At 43.3% G+C, this 11,069-nt stretch overlaps 1 protein-coding gene across 4 annotated transcripts in view; it reads right to left on the bottom strand.

The window, feature by feature from the left end:
- Positions 1–5,927: 5,927 nt before the first annotated feature.
- The window catches only part of ALPK2 (alpha kinase 2), a 67,044-nt gene continuing 61,902 nt past the window's right edge, over positions 5,928–11,069 (bottom strand). For all 4 annotated transcript variants that reach the window (XM_083402932.1, XM_083402933.1, XM_083402934.1 and 1 more), the window contains one exon: positions 5,928–7,500. In XM_083402932.1, coding sequence (XP_083259058.1) covers positions 7,284–7,500 — 217 coding nt within the window. In that variant the 3' untranslated portion in view covers positions 5,928–7,283. The remainder of the gene's footprint in view (positions 7,501–11,069) is intronic.

Below are 11,069 nucleotides of genomic sequence, written 5' to 3'. Positions count from 1 at the left end.
CAATGGCTACTAGCCATGATGGCTATGCTCTTGTCTACATAGTAGGAGGCTGTCATGTTTCTGAACATCAGTTGCTGGAAATCTCAGGAGGGGAGAATGCTCTTGTGTGGTGTGGTGTAGTGGTTAAGAGCGCTAGTCTTGTAATCTGGTGAACCGGGTTTGCGTCTCCGCTCCTCCACATGCAGCTGCTGGGTGACCTTGGGCTAGTTACACTTCTTTGAAGTTTCTCAGCTTCACTCACCTCACAGAGTGTTTGTTGTGAGGGAGGAAGGGAAAGGAGATTGTTAGCCGCTTTGAGACTCCTTAGGGTAGTGATAAAGCGGGATATCAAATCCAAATTCCTCTTCCTCCTCCTCCTCTTCTTCTTCTTCTTCTCAGGTCCTGCTTGCAAGTTTTCCACAGGCATCTGGTTGGCCACTGTAAGAAGAAGATGCTAGACTAGATGGACCATTGATCGGATCCATCAGGCTGCTCTTTCGGTGTTATGAATTTGTTCCATTAAAAAAATGCCCAGAGAATCTGCTGCTTTGTTCTGTTTGTCTCCTTTCATCTCTGGCCCAACAACATTTGCAAGTTTTTGAAGTACTACCCAGGTCTACAAATGCTACAGAGACAGTCATATGATGAGTGTTTACTTGTTTATACACCACTGGCAATCATCCTTCCATCATACCATATTTGATCGGGGGGAGGGGGTGGGAGACAACCATCTGCCTCCAGGATCTAAAATACGGTCCTTTATCTCTGGCAGCACCGCCCTTATGTACAATCTTTGTCTTGCCATTTCATGCTTTTGCTTCCATAAAAGCTACTCCATGGGCTGAACTCTTTTTCTCATCTCCAGGTTTCTTCTTCTCTAGTTGTCTTTCCATCTATCCTGTCTTCTCTTTATCTCAAATTTTCCAATCTCTCCCCTTTCTTTCTTTTTTTATAATATAATTTTTCTTATTTTCATTTAGAAACATAAACTATTACAACATTATAATAACCATTCTGAAACGTTTGCTCATGACTTCCCTCCCTCCCTTCAGCTGGTTTCTAATTTCTTAATAAATTACATATGCATTTCTACTGTCAGTTTCTGTCCTTCAATACATAGCAAATCCTTCTATTTATCCATGGTCAGATACTATTTTTATATTGTGTTACAGGGTTCCTATCAGTCCTGCTAGCGTCTTCATTATTTTTGCAATGATCCCTTCAATATTCAATAAATTTACTCCAATCTCTCTGGAATTTCTGGTTGCTTTGGTTCCGGATCCTCACAGTCAGTTTGGCTAGCTCCGCATAGTCCATCATCTTCATCTGCCACTCCTCAATCGTTGGTAATTCTTGTAATTTCAACCTTCGAGCTAACAAAATTCTTGCTGCATTGGTGGCATACGTAAATAGTCTTTGGTCTACTTTTGTAATCTTCTCCCATCAACCCAAGCAAAAACGTTTCTGGTTTTTTTGGGAAGCTATATTTAAACATCTTTTTTTAGTTCATTATAGACCATTTTAAAAAAAAAATCACCTTATCACAAGTCCACCACATATGGTAAAAATCTCCGTCCTTTTCATTACATTTCCAACATAATTTATTTTTCATCCTATACATTTTGGCCAATTTTACTGGGGCCAAGTACCACCTATACATCATTTTCATTACATTTTCTTTTAAGGCCATACATGCTATAAATTTTAAATTCTGATTCCATAATTTTGACCAAGATTCATACTGGATATTATGCCCAAAGTCTATGGCCCATTTCGTCATTACTTCTCAATCTCTCCCCTTTCTCATCCCTGTTTCTCCTTCATGCTCTCCGCTGGCTCTAATCTTTTCATTTAAACCCTGACTTATCTTGATTCCTTCCCATTTGTCACTGTGGCACTTTATCACGGGAATGCTCTGCCTTCTCCCCAAGATTTGTCCTGCTTCACTGCCATTGATTTTTAACCAAAATTAATTCGTACTCTTTCTAACATTTTTAACCGGTCCCCCCCCCCTTTGATCTTGGCAATTTATCTGTGTTTTTTGTGGTTACCCTCTGCCTCTGTCCCTTGTATGACCCATATTTTGGGATTAGCTTAGTTGGGGGGGGGGCATAGACTGCACTGCTCTATGTAGAGATCTAACCAGCTACACATACTTAAGAAATATTTAAATGCTGTTGTTCTGTTCTGTTTTAAAGTATTTTTGTTGTACCAATAAGGTTGCAGAGAGCCAGTGTGGTGTAGTGGTTAAGAGCAATAGACTCGTAATCTGGGGAACTGGGTTCGCGTCTCCGCTCCTCCACATGCAGCTGCTGGGTGACCTTGGGCAAGTCACACTTCTCTGAAGTCTCTCGGCCCCACTCACTTCACAGAGTGTTTGTTGTGGGGGAGGAAGGGAAAGGAGAATGTTAGCTGCTTTGAGACTCCTTCAGGTAGTGATAAAGCGGGATATTGAATCCAAACTCTTCTTCTTATTCTTCAATGTTAAATGCAAAGGGACTGTGCTGCGGGAGACTTTCTCTAGTGTCAAAGAAAGAGGAAATATTAGTCAGCTGAGTAAATTTTCCCACCACGTATCTCCCGGAGATCCTCAGGGCAGTCCAGAGCAGCATGTGGGATTCAATTGCTGACAACAATTGAACACCCCAGATTTCATGGAAGAAATAACACCCCAGATTTCATGGAAGAAATCCTTGGCCTTGAAGCAAATCTGCGACCACAGCAGGTCTCTGAGCAAAGGTGTTATATGCTGACAAGGTCTCACTGTCAACAATTTGTAAATCCGGGGACTGTCCCCGGGAAACGGGGATGTCTGGTAACCTTATCCTAAATCCCCACTGCCTTGCGGGATATATTCAGATACAGAAAAGGTTAAGGAGTAAACCCTACAAATCTGGATTGGAGTCCCTAAGACGGTTGGATAGCACCTTGTATGCCTCTTTCCAGCAACTCCTGCAGTCAAGCTGGTGCCAAACATATTGCTCTGCTTTCCTTTGCACCACACCAGCAAGGCCGAGAGGGGGGTCTTGTTGTCTGGGTAGTCCAGAACCTCCATACACACTGTTCAGGCTTGTGCCCTGGGGAGGTCACATGAAACCCATTACAGTTTGGGACCAGTTTACTTGCAAAATCACCTTACCCCATATATGCCCACTAAAGCACTTTGATCTGCAGAACTGGCAAGTGTTACAGGTGCCACATAATACTTGTTCTGCATTTGAAAGAAAGGTTTTGTTTTGTTTTTTGTGGGAGCCCCCAGACTTTGGAACTCGCTGCTGATTGACAAAAAAGTACCTTTGCTGCACACTTTTTGGTGCATGCTAAAAAATTGATTTGCTTAGGAAAGCCTATCCAAATATATAGTGTGCTGTTTTTAATCTGGGTTTTAGCTTATGCTTGATTTTAATTACTTTTCAAAGCTTTACACAGTTGTTTTAAAGTGTGTTTTAAATGATAATTTCATTATAACTTTGATTTATCAAGTGGCATATACGTTTTATGAAATAAAATGAATACTTTGTGGAGACTAGATAAAATAACATTGAACTAGGGGGATCCTTTTTAAAAGAAAGAAAAAAGAAAGAAACATCCTTTTGTTTGGGAAGTTTGCATGAAATTGATGTGACTCCCTCAAATGCCAAGACGTTCTGAACCAGGTTGATGAGCCCCCAAAGCTGGTTTTTTATTATTATTATCCTGCCTGGGAAATGGCTATGGTGCTGCCTATTGTCATGGCAACTGATTGCAGCACTTGTCGATAAAGACACTTGCTAAGATTTTGATTAATGAATCAAACTTGTTCTGCAGCTGACCCACACCTCCCACTGAGGCTTCCTCTCTTAAAATTCTGTCCCAGCAAATTATCCTTTTCAGTTAGATGGCAACAGGGACCAGCTGAAAGGCACAAACAGGAATCTGAAACAGAAATTATTTGTGTATATTTTAGCACATCTGGCAGGGATAATTAGTGCTCTGTGATGAATCCTATTTCAGTGCAGAGCACTGGATTAGCGATCTTGAAGGTCCTTTCCAACCACTGCTTATAGCCATACAAAGCTCTTCTAACAAAAAAGAACCAAATCGCCTCAATGCATAGGGTGCAAGGTCAACAGTGCATTTAGAGCTGCATGTGGAACAATATTCATATGGATTTTAAAAGGAGCCGATTGCTTAGAGCAGGGATGGGGAACCTAGTTTTGGTCTCAAATCACAACAGTAGGCTGGCCCTCAATTGAATCAATAATTATGATTAATTCCATTTTTATGAATTGATGCTCACATTACTTTAATGTATTTTGCATGTCATATTTTGTTTCTGAACGAATGCATTTGTAGCAAAATTTGAATGGAGATGTGCCAACACTGGGATCCCATAGAAACATATTGCACATGCTGCTTACTTGCTATCCTGTCGAGATGAGCTATTATGTCAGGTTTGAAGTTGGCACAACTTGCACTAGCTATTTCAGAGCTGAAGACATACGAAATAGGACCGGTTTCCTTTGAGGCGCATATGCATCTTACCGCCATCCCTAGTAAACAAGTTTGGGGCTCATGTACTAATTCAAGAACCTGCAAAACCTGTTTCAGATTTAAAGGTAAAGATAAAGGGACCCTTGACCATTAGGTCCAGTCACGGATGACTCTGGGGTTGCGGCGCTCATCTTGGTTTACTGGCCGAGGGAGCTGGCTTACAGCTTCCAGGTCATATGGCCAGCATGACTAAGCCGCTTCTGGCGAACCAGAGCAGCTCACGGAAACGCCGTTTACCTTCCTGCTGGAGGGGTACCTATTTATCTACTTGCACTTCGTGCTTTCGAACTGCTAGGTTGGCAGGACCAGGGACTGAGCAACGGGAGCACTCCCCGTCGCGGGGATTCAAACCGCCGACCTTCTGATCGGCAAGCCCTAGGCTCAGTGGTTTAACCCACACCGCCACTCGTGCCCTGTTTCAGATATAAGTGTGGGACAAAAAGATGAGCACATGCTCTATAGATAACACAATGCCTTTGTGGCACAACTCCATTAATACAACCCTCCAGACTTGTTTGACACATATTCAATAGGATGACATACTCATAGTATCATAGAAGGGACCACATGGGTCCTCTAGCCCAACTCTCTGAAATGCAGGAATCTTTTGCTCAGTGTGGAACTCAAACCCATAACCCTGAGATCAAGAGCCCCATGCTCTACCAACTGAGCTATAGGGAGAAGTCAATGCTTTCAAGGACATTTAAAGCAGAGGTGGGGCTTTGTAGGCCAGACCTTTATCAGATCCTAGCCTCATGGCCCAAATTTGACAGGTGGTAGAGCTGGATTTGGATTTGATATCCCGCTTTATCACTACCCGAAGGAGTCTCAAAGCGGCTAACATTCTCCTTTCCCTTCCTCCCCCACAACAAACACTCTGTGAGGTGAGTGAGGCTGAGAGACTTCAGAGAAGTGTGACTGGCCCAAGGTCACCCAGCAGCTGCATGTGGAGGAGCAGGGAAGCGAACCTGGTTCACCAGATTACGAGTTCACCGCTCTTAGCCACTACACCACACTGCCTTCCCTTCCTAATGCACAGCTGGGAATGGGCTGTTTCCCTATTGTGCACAGGTAGCTGCATCTCCACCTGCCTCACACCTGACTTCACATATGACGGGAAGGTAGGTGTGGTTTCGGGGAAATGGCCTTACAGGCCAAATGTGAACCTCTGGTGGGTCAAGCTCAGCTGGTTAGAGCGTGGTGCTGGTGACACTAATTTTGGCCTGTGAGCTAGAGGTTCCTCACCCTTGGACTTCAAAGTTTCCTATGAACAGGAGCCAGGCCTTTAACAGGAAAAAAACTGCTGATGAATTGGTTATCATTAACTGAGGGGGGGAGGAGGGTGTTCCTGCAAATGGTTGGTACACTCCTTCACAGCATCAGGCGAATTATCAACATGTTCACAATGCTAAGTCTTGTTTCAGTAGGAATTTAATTCGAGGAAAAAAATGCATGGAGTATAACAAGCATTATTATTACTGTGCAAATAATTAGGAAACAAAACCATTATTCTAGTACAGTGGTACTGACCTGGAAACTGTCGGTGGGTGAGTGAAATATAGGAAATATCTTAATGGGGCTTCAGGCATAATGAAATGAATTACTCCTGCAGATCTACTTACTTTGAAATCCAATGAAAGAAAATGATGTCAGATTTATAACATCCACTTACACACACACACACACTCATTATGAACAGGCAGTCCCTACCTCTTCCTGCAAGGTTCAAGTCGAGCTTCAATCATGTTTAAAAGCACTAAACCACAGAATACGATTTGCTAGCCTGGGGGTGGGGATTCTTAGCGAAGGACACAGAACTCAGACCTTCAGTCTGATTAGCATGACTCTTATTTCTTCGGTTACAAGTCTCACAAATACAGCAACAACTCTCTACTCTGCACCATGGAAGCCTTCTCTAACCACTGACGACACCCACACACACTCCCACAACTCCCACACCCATTTCTCTCTCTCTTTTTCTCACACACTTCTTCATAACAGCTACAGATTAGACAGTTAAAATCATCTAGCAGAGGAAACATGATGTGTTGCTATACAAAAGTCAGCGGAAGGCTAAATTAGGGGTATGATTAAAGGATAAAGACATTGTGGGCTCCACACAGTCCCCAGGTCACCTGGTGAATGCCACTGTGTTGTTTTACATTATATCTTTGACATAACTTATAATATTGAAAACCAGTGCAAAAAAACCCAACAACCCAAATGTCTAAGGCCCACAGGTGAATCCCTCATATGCTTCGTTGCATCCGGCACCTGTTATGCATGTCTGAGAAGCCAGCTTTTGGAAACTTCTAGAAACAGCAGTTCTTCATTTTTTTGAGTAAAAAGAGGCAGGCGAAGCAGGTTCACGCATTCCGGAGTGTGTAGCTTTTACCTCACATGGGTTGAAACGTTCTACATATATTTATATACTTACCTAGCAGCTGAGTTATATGGAAGAAATCTACTAAAAATGCAATTTTCCCCAAAGGCCTAAGTCCTGCACAGCCTTCCAAAAAGAGAGATTGTGCAAATAACACACACACCCCGTCCATTTAGGTAGTCTATGCGAATGGTTATGCTTGGTATTGGGGGTGCTGATCTTTTCAAATGTTCGCGTGTCCTAGACTATCCACTTTCTTCCTGCAGAATGTTGAAAGCTCTGAGGGAGCCCACTGCTGGAGTGTTCAATTCCAGAAAGTACAGGGTGTATTTCTAGAGAGGTCCATTCTACAAAGATGAGAATGTTTCTTTTGGGAGGAAACAAGTTCCTATGTTCTCTTGGCAGTCTGTGTGCTGACCGCGGTTTTCTTTACAGTACTTGAGGCTGGCAGTGCCTTGATTTTGGGGGCTGCTGGCTTCCTCTGCTTCTGACCGCTGGCTTGAAGGGGTTTCAGTCCCAGCATCTCACAGTATTTATTACATAGGTGGAGGACCTTGAACTGTTCAATAAACGAGATGGAGCAGTTACCTTTGAAACCTTTGTACCTGAAGAAGAAGAAGACAGACAGACAGGATTGAAACCTTTTGGTTTCTAAGAGAAATAGGCTACACCTCAATTGCTAAAACATTCAGCCCACACTCAACCCATATTCAGGTAAGGTCATCTGTCATGGATGTTTTAGCTGAGATTCGTGAATTGCAGGGGGTTGGACTAGATGACCCTCAATGTCCCTTTCAGCTCTACAGTTCTATGATTCTGTGAAAACAACCAGCTTAACATCTAGCCTCAGCAAAATACAATGGCATGTAGTAAAGGAGATTGCAATTGGCACCATCGTCTATAGCAGAGGTGGCTAACCTTTTTGGAGCGCCAAGGGCCACATTGACCCATGGCCAACCCTTGGAGGGCTGTATGTCGAAGTGGGAGTAGACAAAGTGCTAAAGTAGGCATGGCAAGTACTGAAGTTCTCAAGACGGCCTTCCAAAAGACATTAATCCAGTGGGAGAGATTTAAACATGACCTTCATTGTTTCATTGAAATTAAAGGATTTCATGCACTTACACTTGATAAATTGTGTCCTCTGCTTTCGAAAAGAAGGAAAGGTGAAAAAGAGTCTCGGGATCTCACCCCCCACTGTACTTATGCAGAACTGCACAGGCAACATGAGGGATTGTTGCTCACATAACCACAAATAATAGTTTGCCTTTCATTAAAAGCAGTATGTATTTATTTATACCTATACCAGTGTTTAACTTTAAATAAATAACTTTACAGATATCTTACAAAAGCTAAACATTCATTTATTCATTCAATTTATGTCCTGCCATTCCTCCTGAAGGAGCCCAGTTTGGGAAATCAAAAGCGCATTTGTAAAGCCCCCAGTTCAAACTGAATCATGCTGCAGAATCGCTGCTTGCTCCTTTCTAGAGTTCAACCCTGGTTAGAAAACCTCACTCTGATTATATCCTTTTTTCTTTTCTTCCTCCTTTTTTTTGGGGGGGGGGGGAGTTCAGGTACATTCATCTGACAGAATCAGGGGAAACAGCACAATGATATGAGGGGAACTGTATGAAATATTATCCTGTATCATGACTGAGGGTGCCATATAATCCTTACAGGTTTTTTTATGGTGTTAACAACTGCGAGGAATTCTCATCTCTGTTCAGCTTGCCTGCCTGGTTTTAATAAAAATGCTAACAGTTCGCACTCGGCCCCATGTTTTATTTCCTTGGGTAGGACAGGCCTGTCATTTTGAACAGCAGCTCACCCTAGGAGGTGTCAGTGACAAGGGATCTGCAAATACCCATGCGTGCCCATGGATTCCTCTACCTCCAACCTCAGCCCCAATTATAATAAACAACCTCTTAAACTTTAACATTTTAAAAGCAGTGAATAAGCCTCCTTCCATTCTCTTGAACAGCGACTGGAAAGGCTTCAACATCAAAAGTCGTGATTCCTGAGCATCTGTAATCCTGCACAGTGAAAAGCCACTTAGAAACACATCCTTATGCCAGACCATGATGGAACATGTAATTCCACCCTGGAATTGGAAACGGCTCTTTGACTGATTGCACAGATCTTAATGTTTTTCAAACATACCTTCAGCGTAATGCATTTTATAGGCTCTGCTGCTTTTCTTGCACACCCACACACGTTTGGTGATGATCTTAGCGATGATGACACTGATGTGAAGCTATTACTGGTGCTGATTGAAAGCCTAAACCATTTTGTGACGCTCCCATCCAGAGCGCGTGAGTCTGTAATGTACAGCCACAACCCCCCAAAAAGGCTGTTTCAAGAGCTGGAAATGGGGCAGAAGAGGGTGACCAAATAGATCAAGGGGCTTGAGCAACACTCCTCTGCGAAAAATGGTTGCAATGTCTGGCTTCTTTATAGCTCAGGGAAAAAGGCAATTAAGGGAGAACATAGCAGATGTGTACAAAATTAAGCACAATACAGACAAAACAGATAGAGGGTTCTCCTCTCCCCCCTCATAATGCTAGAACCCAATAGGGTCATCCAACCAAACCAAATGTTGTGAGATTCAGGATGGACAAAGAGGAATGACTTATTCACTCAGCACACCATTAAATCTGTGGGCATCGCTACCACAAGATACAGTGATGGCCATCAACCAGGTGATTAGGCACATTCCTGCAGGTTAAGGTCACGCGTAATTATGGCTGTGTATTATGTCATGATGGAGGTAGCATATGTACCTTAGAGATTGAGGAGGAACCCACAGATTCCCAAGCAGACCCACCCATGCTAACCTATGTCGACCCTTTAGTCCCCCTTAGAATCAGCAGCCATGAGGAAAACCAGCACTGCTTCTATTTTTAAAGAACCTTCCCCACCCCCCATTTTATAATGCTCCATCCACTCAAAGCCTGGAGTAGCTGGTGTGCAGGTCTTTTGCTGCTTTGAATCAGAGAAAGCAAGTCCTCATAGAAGGGACAGAGCTCAATGGGGGAAAACATGTTTTTCCCAGAGAGGCAGCCATGTTTGGTCCTTTATGACAAACAGCTGAAATAAGCTGTTTATTACCCCAGGTTTTTGCCATCTAGTCTTTTTTAGCTGCTTCTAAGAGACCATTTACCTCCAATCCACTTTTCTGAGTTGGTGGCTCCTTCTTCTACATAACTATTGGAAATAGGAGTTACTGGTGCCAAAGGACCATCCGCGAGGCCCCTGGACTCTCATCGCTAATAATTAGCCATAACCTGGCCCAACCCAGGCAAACATTTCACATTTATGGCCCCCAACTCATATTACCTCATGGCAATGAAGCTATGTGGCAGCTTCCCACATGATAAAGGTAATGTCAGGATCCCAGACCATGTAAAAGGAACCTCCTGCCACTCTGTCAGCGATAAACCAGTTTCCCGCAGGGGCAACACTGGTATGAAGAGAAACTGCACAGCAGTTGTCCCATGTATCCTGGGCTTCCGACATTAAATTTCAGGGCAAGCCCTACCATTAGGTAGACTGAGGCAGTTGCCTTTGATGGCCAGTGCAGGAGGCAGGAATTAGTGCAAGGTGCTGGAGGGCAGAGTCGTGTGTGCCATGCCCTGTGACCTTAAACTAGCCTACTGCCCTCAAATGCTGTAGAAAATGCTGCCCTGCTGATAGTGCTGTTGTTGTGTTTTTTTAATCAATTGCTGGCCCAGTTAACCACTATATAAGGAACAGCGGAGGTCCTTCACCTCAGACAGCAATATCTGTTGAGCCAAGACCTATAGGTGTTGTGAGATGGAGCCATGCTGCAGTGACTCCCATGTGAGAAGATGAGAGGCTATGGCTCCTCCAAAACCATATCAGAAACTCACAGGCCCACATATTGATTTAGTCACCAAGCCATTTTAACCATGTTAAAAAGGGGTGGCCAGAAACACCGGCCTTTTGTGTCTGTTTTTGTTTTGTTTTTTGGCAAAGTAAAATGTTATTCATTTCCAGCCTTTCACATTCAGCCCAAGTTTTGCTTTAGCACTTGCAAAGCTGTCTGCTGGCCACGCTCTACCTTTTGTTTAGGCCTAGCAGAGTGGGCTTGATTAAATATTTGATTAACAAAGGCTAATTTCATTGGCTTAGATTCTCCCTTCCTCCAGAGGAC

This window comes from Podarcis tiliguerta, assembly GCF_965153285.1.
Source record: "Podarcis tiliguerta genome assembly, chromosome: 11".
In the NCBI taxonomy this organism is placed as follows: domain Eukaryota; kingdom Metazoa; phylum Chordata; class Lepidosauria; order Squamata; family Lacertidae; genus Podarcis; species Podarcis tiliguerta.
Note: the sequence above shows the minus strand (reverse complement) of the source record. Positions and strands in the feature narration are given on the sequence as shown.